Source organism: Eulemur rufifrons, chromosome 7, assembly GCF_041146395.1.
Source record: "Eulemur rufifrons isolate Redbay chromosome 7, OSU_ERuf_1, whole genome shotgun sequence".
Classification (NCBI taxonomy): Eukaryota; Metazoa; Chordata; class Mammalia; order Primates; family Lemuridae; genus Eulemur; species Eulemur rufifrons.
This window is the reverse complement of record NC_090989.1, coordinates 153,992,107-154,012,067: the sequence shown is the minus strand read 5'-3', so window position 1 is coordinate 154,012,067 and position 19,961 is coordinate 153,992,107. Positions and strand designations below refer to the sequence as shown.

Sequence of the window (19,961 nt, the reverse complement as noted above, 5' to 3'; positions counted from 1 at the left end):
GTAAAGAGATGACTATTGCCAGGACCTCCATTCACTTTTGGGACTTCTGTTGCAGGGCGCCAACTGCTACGCTTCCAGGAGGATCTAATCTCCTCTGCTGTGGCAGAGTTGAATTATGGGCTCTGTCTAATGACACGGGAAGCTCGAAATGGGGAAGGTGAACCCTATGATCCAGATGTGCTCTACTATATTTTCCTGTGTATTCAAAAGGTAGGAAATATCTTCACAGGAACATGTTTGAGCCGTGTTCCCATTGGATAATTGCTGGTTAGTTAAATTAGTAAAATGACAAGCAAAAGGCTAAAATAAGAAACCTTTTCTTTTAGCTGTATAGTGAGTTTTAAAATACACACTTTTTTAAAATTGCAGAAACCTACATGTTCACCTTAGAAAATAAAATAAGAAAACAAATGTCGGCCAGGCGAGATGGCTCATGCCTATAATCCTAGCACTCTGGGAGGCCAAGGCGGGTGGATCGCTCGAGGTCAGGAGTTCGAGACTAGCCTGAGCAAGAGTGAGACCCCGTCTCTACTAAAAATAGAAAGAAATTATCTGGCCAACTAAAAATATATGTAGAAAAAATTAGCTGGGCACGGTGGTGCATGCCTGCAGTCCCAGCTACTTGGGAGGCTGAAGCAGTAGGATCGCTTAAACCCAGGAGTTTGAGGTTGCTGTGAGCTAGGCTGACACCACGGCACTCACTCTAGCCCGGGCAACAAAGTGAGACTCTGTCTCAAAAAAAAAAAGAAAGAAAGAAAACAAGTGTCATTCATAACCCTATCACGTAGAGAAACTTCTGGTACAATATTTGGTAATTATCTTACAGCCATATATTTTTTATTTATTTATTTATTTTTGAGACAGAGTCTCACTCACCCTGAGTGGAGTGGAGTGCATCATCCATAGCTCACTGCAGCCTCAAACTTTCTGGGCTCAAGCAGTCCTCCTTCCTGAGTCTCCCAGAATGCTAGGATTACAAGTGTGAGCCACCATGCCCGCTCCCGTTTTCTTAATCACAGAGCATTTATGTTAACACTTTTCTTTTTGTTAAAGTAAACATATGATGGTTTTCATAAAAGTAATTTATCCAGCCAGGTACAGTGGCTCATGCCTATAATCCCAGCTGCTTAGGAGGCTAAGGTGGAAGGATCGCTTGAGGCCAGGAGTTTTGAGACCAACCTGAGCAACAGAGTGAGATCCTCTCTCTAAAAAAATAAAAATAAAAGTGATTTATCCAAAACAAAGTCTGATGCTAACATATAGCTTTTCTTTTCCTTCTCCCCTGCATTAACACAAAATAATTATTTGAAGAAGTCTAACTAGAATAATACACAAATGTTGTTAGGTTTTCAAAACATCTAAGATGAAGCATGACAGAAAACCTTGTAGACTGGCAGTTTGGGGGAGCACAGACTGATTTCTTAGTGTTTAAAGGCTCCTGAGGGCCGGGTGCGGTGGCTCACGCCTGTAATCCTAGCACTCTGGGAGGCCGAGGCGGGTGGATTGCTCAAGGTCAGCAGTTCGAGACCAGCCTGAGCGAGACCCCGTCTCTACTAAAAATAGAAAGACATTATATGGACAACTAAAAATCTATATAGAAAAAATTAGCCGGGCATAGTGGCGCATGCCTGTAGTCCCAGCTACTCGGGAGGCTGAGGCAGTAGGATCGCTTAAGCCGAGGAGTCTGAGGTTGCTGTGAGCTAAGCTGACGCCACGGCACTCACTCTAGCCTGGGCAACAAAGTGAGACTCTGTCTCAACAAAAAAAAAAAAAAAAAAAAAAATAAAGGCTCCTGAGGAGAAACCCACAGTATGATAGAAAAGGGCTTGCTGGTTGGTACTCACTGTGTTGCCAGGTCTCGAGAAAAGTCTGCCTTCTAGTTTGTTCCTCTTTCTTGCTGGCCCTAACCTCGCTAAGCACCATGTGAATTGCTTTACATGCTCTGTCTTATTCTATGCTCTTTCCTCAGTCCAGGAAGGCAGGTACAGGCATATCTATTTATGGACAAGGAAACTGAGCCCTAGAAGTTAAAAAACTTGCATGTGTTATTTAACTTACACACTATCTAACTTACAAAGTACCTAAGAAGAGACCAACCCCAGAGCCTGTTTGTGATTTTTGCTACCAGGAGACAGTGTGTTGCTTGAGTGAAATCATAGTTGCAAAATCTGCCTTGTTGACCCAACTCTCAAGAATTTTTTGAGGACCGGTCCCGATGGCTCATGCCTGTAATCCTAGCACTCTGGGAGGCCAAGGCGGGAGGATTGCTTGAGGGCAGGAGTTGGAGACAAGCCTGAGTAAGAGCGAGACCCCTTCTCTACTAAAATTTAGCTGGGTGACTAAAAACAGAAAAAAGAAATTAGCTGTGTATGGTGGTACACACCTGTAGTCCCAGCAACTTGGAAGGCAGAGGTAGGAGGATTGCTTGAGCCCAGGAGTTTGAGGTTGCTGTGAGGTATGCTGACGCCACGGTACTCCAGCATGGGCAACAGAGCAAGACTCTATCTTAAAAAATTAAAAAAAAAAAAAAAAAAAAAAAAAAAAAAAGAATGTTGTGAAAATGTTCACGTGATCTGAAGCATTCTGTGGAAGTATCACATGCTGGACAGTTTTGACTTGGTTCCTTGGTTTGTTGAGGGTGGGACTGGGTAGGGAGATATGTTGATGCTGGTAGAAAATATATTTATTTCCCCTGAAAGCTTTGCTCAGGAGATTACCAATAACTTTTATTGATTGTTTTTCTTTTAGTATCTTTTTGAAAATGGACGAGTGGATGACATTTTCTCCGATCTTTATTATGTTCGATTCACGGAGTGGCTACATGAAGTTCTGAAGGATATTCAGCCCCGGGTTACTCCACTTGGTAAGAGTCTCCCTTGTCCTTGGATTTCTTTCCCATCTGGGTTTTTTAAAAGATTGGCAGCTTCTGTGGCTGGCTGTGATATGGGGGCTATATAACCCAGGTGGCAGCAGCAGCAGCAGCATTGGCCTCTGTGCTGGAGGTACCGCTCAGCAGAGAACCCTGCTAGTCCTACTGTGGCAAGGATGCAGGGGCATGCAGAACTCTAGTAGGCTAGTTACTATCTTTTTTTCCTATTAAAATTTACTGATTAATATGAGAATTATTACAGAAATTAAGAATTATGAACAGTTTGTAGAACATAATTTTTGCTTTACCCACAGGCAGCATCTTTTATTGGAATTCTTTCCAATAGGCTTTTCAGTGGTAGTTTGTTTCTGTTCAGTAAAAGTAATGGGGTCTTGCTATGTTGCCCCAGGCTGGTCTTGAACTCCAGGGCTCAAGTGATCCTCCCATCTCAGCCTCCTGAGTAGCTGGGAACACACATGCATGCTACAATGCCTGGCATTTTTTGTTTTGTTTTGCTGATTAAACTTTATATAAATGAAGTCATACAGAGTATACTATTAATGACAATCTAACTTAGTTATATTTGCAAGTTACATACATATTTGTAATGTTGCTGGAATTTTTATATTTGTTTTTTTGTTTTTAGCTAGACTTTATTTTTTCGTATAATTTTAAGTTTCCAGCAAAAGTTAGCAGGAAGTGCAGATAATTCCCACATGCCTCCTCCCATATACACCCTCACACAGGGTTTCCGCTACCATTGACATGTTGCATTCATATGGTACATTGGTTATAATCAATGAACGAATATTGATATGATATTATTAACTATAGTTCATAGTTTGCATTAGAGTTCACTCACTGTGTTATACACATTCTGTGGGTTTTGATAAATGCGTGATGACATGTATCACTATTATGTTAACATACAGAATATTTCACTGCCATAAAAACCCCTGTTCTCCACCTGTTTATCACTCTCTCCATTCCTCTTCCTGACCCCTGGCAACCACTGATCTTTTTATTATCTCTATAGTTTTGCCTTTTCCAGAATGTCATATAGTTGGAATAATTCAGTATGTAGCCTTTTCAGATTGGATTCTTTGACTTAGCAATATGCGTCCAAGATTCCTGTTTCTCTTTTTGTGGCTTGATAGCTTATTTCTTTTTATCGCTAAATAATAATCCATTGTATGGATGTATCACAGTTTGTGTATTCACTTACCTCTTGAAGGACATCTGGCTGGGCTCGGTGGCTCACGCCTGTAATCCTAGCACTCTGGGGGGCTGAGACAGGAGAATCGCTTGAGGTCAGGAGTTCAAGACAAGCCTGAGCAAGATTGAGACCCCGTCTCTACCAAAAGTAGAAAAATTGGATGTGGTGGCATGCACCTGTAATCCCAGCTACTTAGGAGGCTGAGGCAGGAGAATCAGTTGAGCCCAGGAATTTGAGGTTGCTGTGAGTTAGGCTGACGCCAGAGCACTCTAGCCTGGGCAACACAGTGAGACTCCGTCTCAAAAAGAAGGAAGGACATCTTACCTTGGTTGCTTCTAAGTTTTGGCAATTATGAACAAAGCTGATATCAACATTCATGAGCAGGTTTTTGGCAAAGGAATAGACAGATCAATGTAACAGTAGAGAACCCAGAAAGAGAGACACACAAATATAGTAAACTTATCTTTGATAAAGGAGAAGGGTAATTCAGTGGAAAAAAAAGTCTTTTTCAACAATTGGTGCTGAACAACTGGGTATCCACATACCAAAAAATGAATTTAAACACAGACTTTATACCTTCTGCAAAAATTAACTGAAAATGGATCATAGACCTAAATGTAAAATGCGAAAGTATAAAATTCTCCAGCCTGAGCAAGAGTGAGATCCAGTCTACCAAAAATAGAAAAACTTAGCCAGGCGTGGTGGCTTGCACCTATAATCCCAGCTATTTGGGAGGCTGAGGCAGGAGGATTGCTTGAGCCCAGGAGTTTGAGGTTGCAGTGAGCTGAGATGATGCCACTGCACCCTACCTGAGACAATAGAGTGAGACTCTGTCTCAAAAAAAAAAAAAAAAAAACAACCCCACAAAAACCCCCATAAAACTCTTAGAAGACAGCAGGAGAAAATCTAGGTAACCTTGGCTTTGCTGATGACTTTTTAGATATAACACCAAAAACACAATCTATGAAAGAAAAACTTGGTAAGTTGAACTTTATTAAAATTTATTTATTTATTTATTTGTTTTGAGGCAGAGTCTCACTCTGTTGCCCAGGCTAGAGTGGCGTGGCGTCAGCCTACCTCACTGCAACCTCAAACTCCTGGGCTCAAGCAGTCCTCCGACCTCAGCCTTCCAAGTAGCTGGGACTACAGGCATGCGCCACCATGCCCAGCTGATTTTTTTTCTATATATATATTTAGTTGTCCAGCTAATTTCTTTCTATTTTTAGTAGAGACAGGGTCTCGCTCTTGCTCAGGCTGGTCTTGAACTCCTGAGCTCAAACGATCTACCCGCCTCGGCCTTCTAGAGTGCAAGGATTACAGGTGTGAGCCACCGCGCCCAGCCCTTTATTAAAATTTATGCTCAGCAAAAGATACTCTTAATAGAATGAAGACTAGCCATAAACTGGGAAAAGATCTTTGCAAAACACATATGTGATAAAAGACTGGTATCTAAGCTATACAAAGGATTTTTAAAACTCAACAATAAGAAAACAAACAACCTGATTAAAAAATGGACAAAAGATCGGAAAAGATACCTCACCAAAGAAGAAATACAGATGACACATAAGTATATGAAAAGATTTTCATCTTCAAAAGTCATCAGGGAGTTGCAAATTAAAACAACAATGATATACCACTATACATTTTTTAGAATGGTTAAAAATCTAAAACACTGACAGCGCCAAATGCTAACATGAATAGGGAGCAACAGGAGCTATCATTCATTGCTGGTGGGAACGCAAAATGGCACAACCACTTTTGAAGAGAGTTTGGTATTTTCTAACAAAAATAAACATAGTCTTACCTTATGATACAGCAGTTGTACTCCTTGGTATTTACTCAAGCAAGTTGAAAACTTACGTCCACATGAATATTTGAGTTTTAATCTTGACTCTGCCATTTATTAAAATGTATGCAGTATAACTGTGGTTTTTTTTTTTTTGTTTGTTTGTTTTTTAAACAAATTATGAGTGCCTGCTATGTTCCAGGTAGTATTCCAGGTGCCAAGGAATATAATAAAGCAATGAAGAAAAGAGTTTGCAGTCCAATAAAGAGAGAAAATGTATGAACAAGCAAGTTAATTTAAGCACTTTGAAGAACAGAACATAAGGGAGAACATGTTATAAGGGCTTTAAGATGGAGGTCCATCTGAGGGGCTCTCATTAGAACAGAGACATAAATAAGTGAATTACTCTTTACATGATTTGTGAATTTTTAGGCCAAATATGGATATGCAGAGTTCACTTCTTTAGCCTTCTATTATGGAAATTTCAAGCATACATAAAAGTAACAATAGATTAATGATCCCCCCCCCATGCCCTTTTTCCAATGCAATCTTGATTTCGTGTATACCACCACCTGCTTCTCTCATGTACTATTTTGAAGTAAATCCCACTTTATCTATAAATATATTGATATATATTCTTGACATACCACAATTCTATTGTCATACTTAAAAAAAAAACCCCAAAATGGTAATTCCATGATGTCATCAAAATCTGCCCTTTGCTCAAATTTCTGATAGTATCATAAATTTCATTCTTTTTGTTTATCTGAATCAAGGTGAAAATAAGGTTCACATATTGAAATTGGCTGTCTTTTAATATCTAGTTGTTTTCATTTATAATTTCCTCCTCCATTTTTTTTCTTACAATTTATTTATGGAAGAAACGAACCCTTTAAATTGTAGAATAATTTAGTCTTTGCAGATTGCATCCTGGTATAGTTTAACATATTCTTTTGTACCATGTATTTACAGTTGATTATTAGTAATTGCATATAAAGATTGATACAGGTTTATTTTTTGTTTTGTTTTGTTTTTGGCAAGATTATCTCATTAGGTGGCTTTTCCTCCATTACAGTGCCCATAACATCTAGATCCATTTATTTTGGGGTTGCAAAATGGTATTCTAATGTTACTACTTCTTCGTTATTAGTTGGAACATAAAGAGGAACGTTTCCTACTGAACTGTGGACCCATAGCAGTGCAGATTATATAGATGAGGCAGGATGAGGGCTTGTTTCTTTTCCTTTGTTTACCAATTTTCACAGTAATGGGTCAGTTTACCAGCTTCTCCCAGTGGTGATCAGTTAGGTTTGTTTTGTTTTTGAGAATCATTGTGAACTCATGAATTGAAACATTTGATGTGATTCAGTCTATTGCATTTATCTTTACTGATGTGGAAATTGTCTCAATGTTGGCCATTTGGAGCCTTTTTAAATTGGCCCCTATGTCGTTTGGACATGACCCTAGTAGTCTTTGATAAATTTCTTGATTTCTGATTTAACAGAATGTTGGACATTTCATCTTGGACATTTCTTCTCTCAATGTGGAGTCCATCAGTTCTCTATGGAGCCTGGTTCCTTTTAGTGGGAAGTGGTATTTCAGTACTACAGTCTGGAACTAGGAGTACTCATTGCTCCTGGAATGGTTGTTATTTCTAGGACCTTGAGTGGGGAGAACTAGAATTTTTTTTTAAAGACAAAATACATCATCTTGATGCTTGCAGTTCAGATTCAGAACTGCAAGGCTATTTTATGTAATGTTTTTATCTCTATTTTCTTACTCCCATAACCAAGAGTCCTAGTTTTCAGGCACTAAAAGTTTATTTTATTTTATTATTTTAAAGACAGGGTCTTGGTCTCTCACCCAAGTTGGAATACAGTGGCACCATCATAGCTCACTGCAACCTTGAACTCCTGGACTCAAGTGATCCTCCTGCCTTAGCCTCCCAAGTAGCTAGGACTACAGCCACATGCCACCACACCTGGCTAGTTTTTAAATTTTTTTTATAGGGATGGGGTCTTGCTATATTGCTCAGGCTGTTCTCAAACTACTGGGCTCAAGTGATCCTCCCATCTCGGCCTCCTAAAGTGTTGGCATTATAGGTGTGAGCCACTCTGCCCTGCCTAAAGTTAATTTTAAGTTGTGGTGTTGAGAAATGAGTAAAGTTAAGGAAGTGACACCGGAGGAGGGTACAGCTGGCAGAGTGAACCCAGAGAAGTAGAACATGCCAAGATATGTTGGGAATTGCTCCTAGCAGATTGCCTTTCCAAAGCAGGGCTGTCTTCTGCTCATCCTGCACCTTGGGGGCTTCAGATAATCTGAGAATAGGAAAGCTTATCACATTGCCACTGGGCCACCAAATAGCCAAAGTTTAGACAAGAATAGAGCCAGAGCTACCTTAAAGAGATAGCAGTATGCTAATGTTGTCAGAGGGCCAGCTTTGACAAAAACAGAGAAGAGGAGTGTATTTGGCAGAACGTTCCTTTTTCTGCTTTCAGGAAGTGTCACCCTCACTGCCTGCCTGGAGAATGTTGAAATCCTTCAGGAGAATAGTAGTGTCTGCTGTAGTCTCACCGTGCCCCCAGTGCACATATTGACCGAATTGAGCACATGAAGGGGGCTTGGTGGTCAAACCAAGTATCTTCTTCCTTATGTGCAAACCTCGCTGACCAGGGCTCTTGTTCAAACCATTGATCTTTGCCTTTGCTAACTGTGTGTTCTCTTATGAACCAGGATCTTACAGTAACACCTGCCCTGTGGGGGAAACTTGTAAAAGCCAAATTATCAGTCTCCTCTTTATCCAGAGAAGGGATGAGAATGGCCTTGCTTTCTCTCATGGTAGACAGAGAAGGTTTGGTAAGGGCAAACAGGGCAATGCATACCAGTTCTTTGGGCCCTTGCAGACCTTTGAAGATACAATGCAAGCTCTGTATCCTCTCAGAGAAGTATGCATATGTGCAGAGTTTTAGTTACTTCATTCTCCCTGAGGGTGATCCCTTTTGCCCCATATTAGCCTTGGAGTAGAGGAAGACTTTGTCAGGTAACAGTTACCACGTAAAGCTGATATGGTTCTCAAAGTATGATTCCCCAGAGCAGCAGCAACAGCATCACCTTGGAACTTCTTAGAAATACTCATTATCAGGTCCTACCCTAGAAACTTGGGTTGGGACCCAGGCATCTGTGTTTTAACCAGCTTTCCAGATTATTTTGCCATACTCTAGGGAGACTTCCCTGAATAAAGTTGTATTCCTGTGTGGTCTTTGTGCCTTATACCTCCCATATTGTACCTTTGAGAAACCACCTGCCATGTTCTTGTAGCAGTACTCTTTTCCTCCTAGGCTATGTCCTGCCCAGCCATGTGACTGAGGAGATGCTGTGGGAGTGCAAACAGCTTGGGGCTCACTCCCCTTCCACCCTGCTGACCACCCTCATGTTCTTTAACACCAAGTAAGTGTTCTAGAGGCTCCACGCTTAGCCACTGCTGGCATCTGTCCAGTGAAGAGGGTGGAAACTATCCAGGAGGACTTCTGAATTCCTCTGACACATATTTGAGAAAGTCTGGGCTGTTGAAAACCCCAGTCTGGCTTGGCTGCATTTTGTGTGGTGACCAGTAAGGCAAACAGCCTTGCCAGATCCCTACCATCCATCTTGATGTGGCTCCTCCACTGGACACTGTGCTTGGGTATGGGCCTGCTGAGATCCTGGGAGTGTGGGCAGTAGCTCCCTGATGTACCGATGGGCAGAGGGTAAGTCATGGTATTCTCCTGGCACCCCTCCCTCTGCCTTGCTTTTCACTTGCGGTCCAGGTACTTCCTGTTGAAGACAGTGGACCAGCACATGAAGCTGGCCTTTTCCAAGGTCTTGCGACAGACAAAGAAGAACCCCTCTAATCCCAAGGATAAAAGCACGAGTATACGGTACCTGAAGGCCCTTGGAATACACCAGACTGGCCAGAAAGGTAGGGGAAGGAGGCAGGGGACTGCACAAACAGCTGCTACTTGTCCCACCCTCCCTTGTGTCTGTGGGGCTAGTGATGAATGTGCAGATGTGCAGGTTGGGGTTTGCTGGATAGGAATTCTCCACTCCCTTCTCCCCAAAAACTTCAAATTTTTCTCCTAAAAGCAGAGAAGCCCCTGAGAAGATAGCTGCCTCTTCCCTTCATAGTCACTGCCCATGCCCCATACTTTCCCTCCCCCTACCCAATATTTTCTAGTTGGGGTGGCTGAAAGCCTAAGGTTCTGGGCTGGAGCTAAGGCAATCTGATGCCACTTCTGTGGTGTGTGTGTGGGGGGGGGATGTTTTACAGTTACAGATGACATGTATGCAGAACAGACAGAAAATCCAGAGAATCCATTGAGGTGTCCCATCAAGCTCTACGATTTCTACCTCTTCAAATGGTGAGGAGGCTTTATTATGACTGGCTGTGTGTGTGTGTCTGTCTGACTGATCACAGGATAGAGGCATTCTTTAGTCCTAAACTGAGAGTAAAAAAGACTTCTGAAAAGCTAAATATAGAAGCAACCTTGCTGTTTCTCCCAAAGTGTGTGATGTGCCTAGCACTGATACAAAAGGGGTCCCCAATCCCGTTATAGTCAAGTCACCTTTTATGGAAAGGGTATGAGGGTACAGAGAAGCCACTTGCACACATACTGAGCATGGCCCTGCATCCTGACCTTGACCTTTTGTCACTGTCACTATCAATCTAGGGGGAACTCCTCTTGGCTTTTGCTCCCTCTATGTCCCTGTCATATCATGTTGACACAGCAATGCCAGAATGATCTTTCTAGGTTGCAGATCTTAACATATCACTTAGATGAAAACTTTTGGTGGTTTCTCATTACAGAGTAATCCTCACATAGTGGACAAGCCTTCCATCTGCTCCCCCTTGCTAACCTGATGTCCCTGGAGCTCTTGGCTCCCTAGCCATACTAGCTCTTCTCCACTCAAGGGCATCATGTTATCCCTCTTCTCAACTTCACAGCTTTATCAGGGAAGCATGTCTAGATGCCCTACCTGTTTTCTCTGGATGTAGCCTCTCTAGGACTTAACCACTGTTTGTCATTTTGTGTGTGTTTATGGAACTTTGTCTCTCCTTTTATCTGTAAGCTACATGATGTAGTACGAATTATTGTTCCTGCTCATTTCTTTAACGTCAGCATTTAGTGCTGACCTTGCACACAGTAGTCCTTCGATAAATCTCAAATGGATGAATAACCGTTAGAAGATGGAAGGTGCTAAGTACTTTAATAGAGGTACAGCACACTTTGGGGGGTGGCATGAGCCCAGGTAAGAACCCTAGCATTATGGCCATTATTATTGAGTGAATAACATGAACAAAGACGTGGAGATAGACCTTCTGGACTGTGAAGTGGCCTCTGGGTGGGATATAGATGGACTCAAGTTTAATGAGCCTCAGGGAGCTGTAGGTAGATACAGTCTGATACAGATAGCACATGGAAAGGAGGGGCAGAAAGGAAGCACCCTATCACTGGCATTTGCAGTAGCCCCAAAGGAGGACCAGGAAGTGGTATGTTGTGGCTACATGGAATTCAGTAGCTGTGCCACAGTACCTTGGTGCCTTACCAACTTTTGCAGACAGCATCTGTCCAGGAGGTTCAAAGTGGGAAGGTTGAGGTTGTAATGGTGTTACCCAATTTTTACTGACATATTTTTCAGCCCCCAGAGTGTGAAAGGCCGGAATGACACCTTTTACCTGACACCTGAGCCAGTGGTGGCCCCCAACAGCCCAATCTGGTACTCAGTCCAGCCTATCAGCAGAGAGCAGATGGGACAAATGCTAACCCGGATCCTGGTTATACGAGAAATTCAGGAGGCCATCGCAGTGGCCAACGCAAGCACCATGCACTGAGATGTCTTGGCCATGGTGCAAGAGAAACCAGCCAGGAAAAAGGAGACAAAGTTTCACACTAAAGAAGAGGCCTCCATTTTTTCTTTATTCTTTTTTTATTGGTGTAGTTACGAAGCCTATCAGGCAGCTTCCGTTTAAAATGTAAAAGAAAACTCTGCCCCCTTTGCATCTTTATAAACCTGCTGTGGCAGACTCCTCAGCCGATGGGGGCTCTGGGTTTCCTGAGAGCCAGATATCCTAGAAAGTTGCTGGCTGACTTTTTCTTTTTTGTCCGAGGCCTGTGGAAAGGGCTTGGACTATTAGGAGAAATGCGGCCCCTTTCCCTTCCTCAAGAGAGATAGAATTAATGATGGATGGACCCTGCAGGGAATCTCCCCAGCTGGTTTTCACCCTGGACTGGCAGACTTCGCTGACCACAGGGGAGCCATGTTCTTTTCTTTCTTCATGCTCAGACATAAACTTAGCATCTTAATGGAAGACAATTGAGGGGAACTTCAATTATGATTTATTAAAGACAATTTCTACTACACCCTCCTTTATGACAAGTGACATTTTAGATGTTAAAGTAAAAACTTTACCATGCTTCTTTTTTTTTTTTTTTTTTTTTGGCCTAACATTGAGGCCTTAAAACCTGAGGCTCCTGTGCCTGATGGAATTCTTGTAACATACACTTGTGTATCATATAAAGATACCACTCTGTTTCTCTTATGTATTCTTACTCTAGTTGTTTATTAAGAATGACAAGCACGTCTTTTCAACATGCTAGTGAACGTGGTCTCTTTATTTGGGGAGGAACCGGGCGGAACAGTGGAAGCAAAGCCTTGCCTGTTGAACGGGCCAAGGTCCTACGGGCCCTGCGGGGAGCGGGTGGGACAGGAAACAGCCCAGCTCCACAGTGACTAGGTCAGTGCGTGCCATGGGCATGCGCCGGTTCGTCAACCAGCCCCGCCCCTTCCGCGGCGCCGTAGTCGTTCCACCCTCGCGCCTTACGACGTGACGTCAGTGTTGCGCGCGGCGCCGTGACGAAACCGGCTGGTTTATATTGGCGCGGCCCAGACGCCAGAGGTCTCTGCGGCGCGGTCCTCGGAGACACGCGGCGGTTCCTTGCGTTGGCCATGGCCGACTACCTGATTAGTGGGGGCACGTCTTATGTGCCAGACGACGGACTCACGGCACAGCAGCTCTTCAACTGCGGGGATGGTCTCACTTACAAGTGCGGGCCTATGGGGCTCACCTGGGCAAGGAGTGGGGCGGCATGTTGGGCGAAGAGCCCGGATGGGGGCTTCCATGAAGTCTTCTCGAGTGCAGACATGGGGGACAGGTTCCGGGAACTACCCACCTGTCTCTGGGGCTCATTTTGACAGATCTGGAGCGGGAGTTGGCTTTGGGGAAGTTATCTTAATAGTGCTTGGGATTTCAGGCTAGAGACAACGTTTTTTGGACACACGGAATTGTCAGGGTGCCAGGAGCACTGATGACAGCTCAGTGGCCGTAAAGGTCTTCTGTCCGCATCTCCACCTTGTCCTCTGCCTCTCTTGTGACACACGGGCTCAGTGAGCACCCGTCTCTGTTCATATGCCTTAGGCGATGATCTATAGGGATGGAGTCTCACGCTGCCATAAGCCTGAGCGCCCTATTCCCAATTTATTCCCCTTCCCCGCAGCGACTTTCTCATTCTCCCTGGCTACATCGACTTCACGGCAGACCAGGTGGTGAGTATGATCAAGAACTGGGTTCTGAACATTAAGGTGGACTAAGGTTGCCTTGTCTCTGGGCAGCCTCACCAAATTGGGTTTGGGGTTGGATTCATGCAGGTCATACAGAGCACCTATTTTGGGGGGGACCCGGTACCACCCTAAGCTATAAGAGATGCTTTCCCACATAAGTGGACCTTTGTCTTCTCAGGACCTGACCTCTGCTCTGACCAAGAAAATTACTCTGAAGACCCCATTGGTTTCTTCTCCCATGGACACAGTGACAGAGGCTGGAATGGCCATAGCAATGGCGGTGAGCCCCATGGGGTGGAGGAGAAGCAGGAATGCCATCTCCTTTCCCTAAGGCATCCAGTCTTGCCTCTCTTACTCTGTGTCACTTATTCCCTCTCTTCTGCTCATCCTGTAGCTTACAGGTGGTATCGGCTTCATCCACCACAACTGTACACCTGAATTCCAGGCCAATGAAGTTCGGAAAGTGAAGGTCAGAAGGGCAAGGATCATAGCCAAGAGCTCCCGGGAAATGCACTGAGGTGGGGTGGGGTGAGAGTGGGAGTTTGTTCTGCTAATTAAGGATCCTTTCTTCTCACCATGGGGATCAATTACTGAGAAGAGCCTGGGACCCTGTTTCTTAAGGCAACAGAAGAGGAACAGGTGGACAGTGCCTCTAGCCCATCCATGTCTCTTAAGTGTTGCTGTGATTTGGTTCTGTGGCACTGCCAAAGGTGGAGTTAGGGACAGACTCCATGCTTCAGACCAAGAGCCTGATGAAAGTAGTTCAAAGATGCAATGCTCATTTTCACCATCCTTTCCAGAAATACGAGCAGGGATTCATCACAGACCCTGTGGTCCTCAGTCCCAAGGATCGTGTACGGGATGTTTTTGAGGCCAAGGCCCGGCATGGTTTCTGCGGTATCCCAATCACAGACACAGGCCGGATGGGGAGCCGCTTGGTGGGCATAATCTCCTCAAGGGACATTGATTTTCTCAAGGAGGAGGAGCATGACTGCTTTTTGGAAGAGGTAGGTGCAACGGTAGAGCATAGCTAAGCTCTGGCAGCCCAGGCTGAAGACTGAAGGCTTCTGTTGCCCTTATAATGATATCTCTGAGGGCCTCTTCTGTACAGGAAATACGAGGGCCCAGCCAAGTTTCCGACTCTTTCATTGGATTCTTGTAGTCTCTCCCCACCAGAGAATCTCAAACTGTCCACATGTTTGCCAGCATTTATGCTTTGTTTTTTGCTACTCCCAGGGTGGGAGCAGTGCTCAAGGACCAGTGTCAGTCGTCCTCTTCTAATTCTCTTCACATTGCTCCTATGTGGTCCTTCCTTCTCCATAGTTGCTTTCTGTGCCATTTTGTCCTTTCTACTCAATTCTCCCTTACTGCTTTACTGCTATAGGGACTATTGAGTTCCCTTGAGGAAGGGTGGTCTAGGTGCAAGTGTGTGAACATGGTGGTCTTGAGAGCCTCACCCCTGAGTTAGGGCAGGGTCTGTGGAGAGGTCTGATTTCTGACTGGCTTTTCATCACAACTCTCATTCTCTCCTAGATCATGACAAAGAGGGAAGACCTGGTGGTAGCCCCTGCAGGCATCACATTGAAGGAAGCAAATGAAATTCTGCAGCGCAGCAAGAAAGGTAAGTCTTAGAGGTGGGAAGGGGGCCTGGAACTAATGCTCAGGGTCCTGATTCATGTCCTGCCCTGATCTCAGGAAAGTTGCCCATTGTAAATGAAGACGATGAGCTGGTAGCCATCATTGCCCGGACAGACCTGAAGAAGAACCGGGATTACCCGTTGGCTTCCAAAGATGCCAAGAAGCAGCTGCTGTGTGGGGCAGCCATTGGCACTCATGAGGATGACAAGTATAGGCTGGACTTGCTTGCCCAGGCCGGTGTTGATGTAGTGGTTTTGGTGAGCTGCTACACAGGCAGGGAGGGGCAGTATGGGCAGCTGCCATATCACAGCCTGACTGGGACTTACTTTCCTGTCCCAGGACTCTTCCCAGGGAAACTCCATCTTCCAGATCAACATGATCAAGTACATCAAAGAGAAATACCCCAGTCTCCAAGTCATTGGAGGGAATGGTAAGGCAAGATGTGTGGTGGGAGTGGGGGAGCTGGGCTCCCATCAGACCTTCACAGGAGCCTTTCCTCTCCTTCACTGTAGTGGTCACTGCTGCTCAGGCCAAGAACCTTATTGATGCAGGTGTGGATGCCCTGCGGGTGGGCATGGGAAGCGGCTCCATCTGCATCACCCAGGAAGGTAAGAATATGCTTTGGCAGGGCCCACAGAGACCCTGGCTTTAGGCCCCACATGCCCTGAAGCCAAGCAATCTTACAGGAACACCACCGAGTCCTCCTCCAGTAGGGGCAAACCTGGGGCCAAATTGGCCTCTTGGATGGGTGACATGGCTGGAAACAAGACAAGTTCTTGACATCCCTCACCTGCCACTCCCTCGCCTAGCCTGGCCTCCTTGCTCCTGCTCTGCGCCCTCTCTAAACTCTGGTCTGTTTGTTTTATTTAGCGGCTCCCAAGATCCCTCCAGACATAAAGTCCCACAGCCCCAAATGCCCTTCTACTGTCACGGGCTGCTATAGTAAGTCCAGCCCAGCCCAGCTGCCCACTGCCCGGCTGCTTGGTTGACTGTAGCTGTAGCTCCCGGGGTTTGTGGTGCTGATGGGTGGGCAGGGCAAACTGATATACAGACCATGGTTTCGGGGGCTGCTGGAGAACACAGCTCTGTCCTCTTCCTGGGGCACTGATAGGGCAGGACCTCCTTCCTAAGGCAAAAACCCTGCCCTGCCCACATCTTCTGCAAAAGGCATGGTTCAAGGACCAACTCTGGAGCCTGCTCTCACTTCTACATGACACTGCCCTGACCTTGCCTGAGCTGCCCACCATGCAGAGAGGAAGGGTGGGCCTGACTCAGTGCCTCTGGGTACTAACCGCACTGCACGGTGACTCTTGCCCCATCTGATACCAGCTGGGCGGGGCTTTCCCGGCTGCTAAGACTGCATGTGCCTGAGGCTGCCCTGGGCACTGCACACGTGCACGCGCACACGCAGGGTGAGTGAAGGCCACCACATTTGTTTGTACTATTCAAGGCAGATGGGGCAGCAGCCATCCCAGACATCTCTTCCTCCGCCAAGCTGCAGTCCTGGTACAACTGTAGCCAAGAGCTCCTGGGTGCTAAGTATGGCCACAGTGCCTGTCCCTACTAACCCTACCCACCCATCTGTTCCTCCATCTCAATAGTGCTGGCCTGTGGGCGGCCCCAAGCAACAGCAGTGTATAAGGTGTCAGAGTATGCACGGCGCTTTGGTGTTCCTGTCATTGCTGATGGGGGAATCCAAAATGTGGGCCATATTGCCAAAGCCTTGGCCCTTGGGGCCTCCACAGGTAAGGGCCTGGAGGCTGGTGGGAGCCCTCCCCCAGTGCTGTGAAGGCTCTGCCCCAAACATTCCATCTATCCACAGTCATGATGGGCTCCCTCCTGGCTGCCACCACCGAAGCCCCTGGTGAGTACTTCTTCTCCGATGGCATCCGGCTAAAGAAATATCGTGGAATGGGTTCTCTGGATGCCATGGACAAGCATCTCAGCAGCCAGAACCGATATTTCAGGTGGGACAGGCAGGCCAATTACCCCAGCCCTGCACTGACAGTCTTATCTCTGGTATGACCTTGCCTGTGTCTTTGCCTCTCTGCAGTGAAGCTGACAAAATCAAAGTGGCCCAGGGGGTGTCTGGGGCTGTGCAGGACAAAGGGTCCATCCATAAATTTGTCCCCTACCTGATTGCCGGCATTCAGCACTCCTGCCAGGACATTGGTGCCAAGAGCTTGACCCAAGTCCGGTGAGCTTGGGGAGCTGGGACATGGTTAAAGGGGCTGGTCCAAGGCCAGCTACCTACTTTTGACATCTGACCCTCTTCAGAGCCATGATGTACTCTGGGGAGCTTAAGTTTGAGAAGAGAACATCCTCAGCTCAGGTGGAAGGTGGTGTCCATAGCCTCCATTCGTAAGTGCCATTTTTGGGTGGGGGCTTCTGCCATGCCTCGTGCCTTTATCCTCCTATCCTCACCTCACCAGTGGTCCTTTTGACTGCAGGTATGAGAAGCGGCTTTTCTGAAAAGGTATCCAGCACATCCCCTTGGTTTTTCAATAAAAGTTTAAAAAAAGAAAGTGATGCCTGATCTTTGAGGTCAGTAGGCAGGTGGGACTCTGCAGCTGCCACCACCACAAATGCACACAAACACAGTATCCTCATTTCCAGGGGGAGCCTCAGGCCCTGAGATAAATAAAGGTGCTCCATGGACCTGGTAAGGGGTAGTTCCAGTTTCAGAAAGTTCCTCCTGAGGCTGCTCACAAACCAGCTCTGATCAGCTCTGGCTCCTGTGGGTTCAGTCTCACAGAGACTCTAACTCCGTGGCTCCCTTGGAGGGATCCCAGAACAATCCATCGGACTGGCATCCACAGGGAATCCTGCTAGCCCAAAGCTTGGCCACATGGGACCAGGTCAAAACATGAATATATACTCCCTAACTCAAATCTTTCAGTGATCTTGTGGGGAAAGCCACTGAGGTCCCCTCAAATCTGCATGTGAACAAGTGGATAGATCTGGAACAGGTAAATATACTGCTTCCCTCTGAAGGGCTGGGGAATCCAAGTAATCTAGAAGAAAAAGTGACCCCTTAGTTTCTTCATACCCACCACCAAGAGCCCACTGAGCCAGCAGCTCCTGGCCAGCAACACACCTGATACAAAACGAAAGAAGTACATAAATTATTAATATGCTGGCAAACAAGACAAGTGTTAAAAGTGCCAGAGGAAGACAATAGTGAAAGCACTGGGAACCCCTGCACTCTGCAAAGTGCCAGGGCCCTCCTAGACAGGTCAGTTCCTGGAGGTTCATTCTGCAGCTTGGCCCAGAGATATGAGTGAAGTCCCTCCAGGTGGGGGGATAAGAGCAGCTCCTGTCACTCGGCCTTCATGACACAGGAAGTTGAAGGTGGCACAGGCGTTGGGCTGCAAAGAATAGGCCAGTATCAGCCCACCTAGGGCGGGCTCGGCCTGAGCTGCCCACAGCATTCCCAAATCCTGGGACTTACCGTGTCCTGCACTTCCACAGCAATGCCCCGCTCCCTCATGGCTCGCAGCACCTGGCACTGCAGCCTCTCAGTCCGGTCTCCAGTGCCCACCACAACAATCTCTAGGGAAAGGGATGTGTGGCTTACACTACAACCAGGTCTGTTGAGAGGATGGGATGAGGGTGGCCTTCTGGGGCTCAAAGCGCCTGAGCCCTCCCTCTCCCGCCTCCATACCTATCCTGGGTTCCAGCATCCAGAACAGGGAAAAGCTCTCTTCGGTGATGTCCTGGTGGCATCCCACCTACGGGGAGGAGACAGATTCAATATGACACACAAATCCATGCAGCTTCTGCCCCCCAGCTCCACTTTGGGGATACACGGAAAGGCCAGTTGGACAGGGCCACAAGCAGGGAGAAAGCCTGTGACTCTGGGCCTCAGATTTCTCATTGAGGGTTAGAGCTCACGTTCCATTGCAACACCGAGTGCGGGAGAAGCGCGCAGGGCCCGAACACGCGGTTTCCGTTGACAGTGAAGCCGCGGCTGTTGTAGCAGTCGATGTACATGGCGTGAGGGGACTCGTGTTGCAGCAGAGAGATGTGCGTCCGCTGATACAACTCGTCATCCGCCGGCGAGAGCCGATGCCCACGCCGTGGGGCCCTGCGGATCGGTAGGGTCAGGGGCGCGTGCCCAGGTTGTGGTCTAGCGGGCCGGCAGATGCGGGGCTGGGGTCACCGGCCCTGGGAAGTGGGATGGTTAGGGGTGCAGAGTTCCGGCTCACCACGGCAGCTGAACCAGCGGACAGCGCAGCGCTAGTCGCGCGCGGTACAAGCACCGAAGCGCCAAAGCGGCGGCCATGGCTGATACGCGCGTAGCAAGACCGTCACTGGGTTGGTGGGGCCTAGCGGGGCCAGACGCAGCGCAGCAACAGCGCCCTCTGCGTTCCGGAGGGCACCGCACAGTTCGGTCGGCCCAGCGAGCTAGAGCCATCTGTCTCAGGAGGGCCAGTCCCCTCGCGCGGCTCCAGTGTCAGCACCTGCCGCCCGCCCCGCCCCATGCCCCCGCCGACCATCCCGAGGGAGTGGGACACCGGGTAGCGTCACCGCCCTCAGGGCATTGCCTGGGCCGCAAGCGCGGCCTGGCCCCCGGGCTCCCGGCCATTAAGCAGGGCGCCCGGGGCCCGGGGCCCGGGGCGGGGCGGGCTGCCGCCCACCTGGCGGTGTCCTGCACACCTGGCCAGGGCGTGGTGCCAGGCTCCCCGCCGCTAATCCCAAGCTTTGTGGCGTCAGGCCCCGTAGGCGGGGCGGGCGCCTAGGGTTTCTCGGCTGCTGCCGTATCACGCCCCTCCTTAACCGTCAACCGCTCGACCGTTGGCTGCGCCGCCGCGCGCTGCGGGGGGCGTGGCCGAGCGGGGATTGGCTTCTCCGGA

General features: G+C 47.3%; 3 protein-coding genes across 13 annotated transcripts in view; 2 read left to right on the top strand and 1 right to left on the bottom strand.

The window, feature by feature from the left end:
* The window catches only part of QRICH1 (glutamine rich 1), a 47,444-nt gene extending 34,944 nt beyond the window's left edge, over nt 1-12,500 (top strand). For all 7 annotated transcript variants that reach the window (XM_069475662.1, XM_069475660.1, XM_069475657.1 and 4 more), the window contains 6 exons: nt 56-210; nt 2,749-2,863; nt 9,210-9,318; nt 9,678-9,829; nt 10,178-10,268; nt 11,548-12,500. In XM_069475662.1, coding sequence (XP_069331763.1) covers nt 56-210; nt 2,749-2,863; nt 9,210-9,318; nt 9,678-9,829; nt 10,178-10,268; nt 11,548-11,740 — 815 coding nt within the window. In that variant the 3' untranslated portion in view covers nt 11,741-12,500. The remainder of the gene's footprint in view (nt 1-55; nt 211-2,748; nt 2,864-9,209; nt 9,319-9,677; nt 9,830-10,177; nt 10,269-11,547) is intronic.
* Nucleotides 12,501-12,776: 276 nt separating this feature from the next.
* IMPDH2 (inosine monophosphate dehydrogenase 2) lies at nt 12,777-17,624 on the top strand. Of its 5 annotated transcripts, XM_069473625.1 has the most exons (15): nt 12,777-12,953; nt 13,404-13,452; nt 13,646-13,747; nt 13,862-13,936; nt 14,268-14,474; nt 15,001-15,088; nt 15,163-15,362; nt 15,445-15,535; nt 15,618-15,713; nt 15,976-16,047; nt 16,707-16,850; nt 16,928-17,072; nt 17,159-17,302; nt 17,383-17,466; nt 17,556-17,624. In XM_069473625.1, the coding sequence occupies exons 1-15, from the start codon at nt 12,856-12,858 to the stop codon at nt 17,575-17,577; spliced, it is 1,617 nt and encodes a 538-aa protein (XP_069329726.1). In that variant the 5' UTR covers nt 12,777-12,855; the 3' UTR covers nt 17,578-17,624. The 5 variants fall into 5 exon arrangements, with proteins under 5 accessions (XP_069329726.1, XP_069329728.1, XP_069329727.1 ...); XM_069473627.1 differs by lacking the exon at nt 13,862-13,936; XM_069473626.1 differs by lacking the exon at nt 15,976-16,047 and having other exon boundaries at nt 12,778-12,953.
* Nucleotides 17,625-18,248: 624 nt separating this feature from the next.
* Nucleotides 18,249-19,547, bottom strand: NDUFAF3 (NADH:ubiquinone oxidoreductase complex assembly factor 3). Its single transcript, XM_069473623.1, has 5 exons — nt 19,314-19,547; nt 19,000-19,192; nt 18,770-18,836; nt 18,557-18,657; nt 18,249-18,473 (listed from the first exon to the last, which is right to left on the bottom strand). The coding sequence occupies exons 1-5, from the start codon at nt 19,520-19,522 to the stop codon at nt 18,357-18,359; spliced, it is 687 nt and encodes a 228-aa protein (XP_069329724.1). The 5' UTR covers nt 19,523-19,547; the 3' UTR covers nt 18,249-18,356.
* Nucleotides 19,548-19,961: the final 414 nt, after the last annotated feature.

What these genes read in the sequence shown, in the direction of transcription:
- NDUFAF3 (XM_069473623.1), bottom strand. Translation starts at nt 19,522, where the DNA reads ATGGCTCTAGCTCGCTGGGCCGACCGAACTGTGCGGTGCCCTCCGGAA. An exon ending in CCGCTGGTTCAGCTGCCGTG is followed by an intron (nt 19,193 to 19,313) that starts GTGAGCCGGAAC and finishes ACCGATCCGCAG; the next exon opens with GGCCCCACGGCGTGGGCATC. An exon ending in ACTCGGTGTTGCAATGGAAC is followed by an intron (nt 18,837 to 18,999) that starts GTGAGCTCTAAC and finishes TCCTCCCCGTAG; the next exon opens with GTGGGATGCCACCAGGACAT.
- IMPDH2 (XM_069473625.1), top strand. Translation starts at nt 12,856, where the DNA reads ATGGCCGACTACCTGATTAGTGGGGGCACGTCTTATGTGCCAGACGAC. An exon ending in CCAAGTCATTGGAGGGAATG is followed by an intron (nt 15,536 to 15,617) that starts GTAAGGCAAGAT and finishes CCTTCACTGTAG; the next exon opens with TGGTCACTGCTGCTCAGGCC. An exon ending in GGTGTCCATAGCCTCCATTC is followed by an intron (nt 17,467 to 17,555) that starts GTAAGTGCCATT and finishes TTTTGACTGCAG; the next exon opens with GTATGAGAAGCGGCTTTTCT.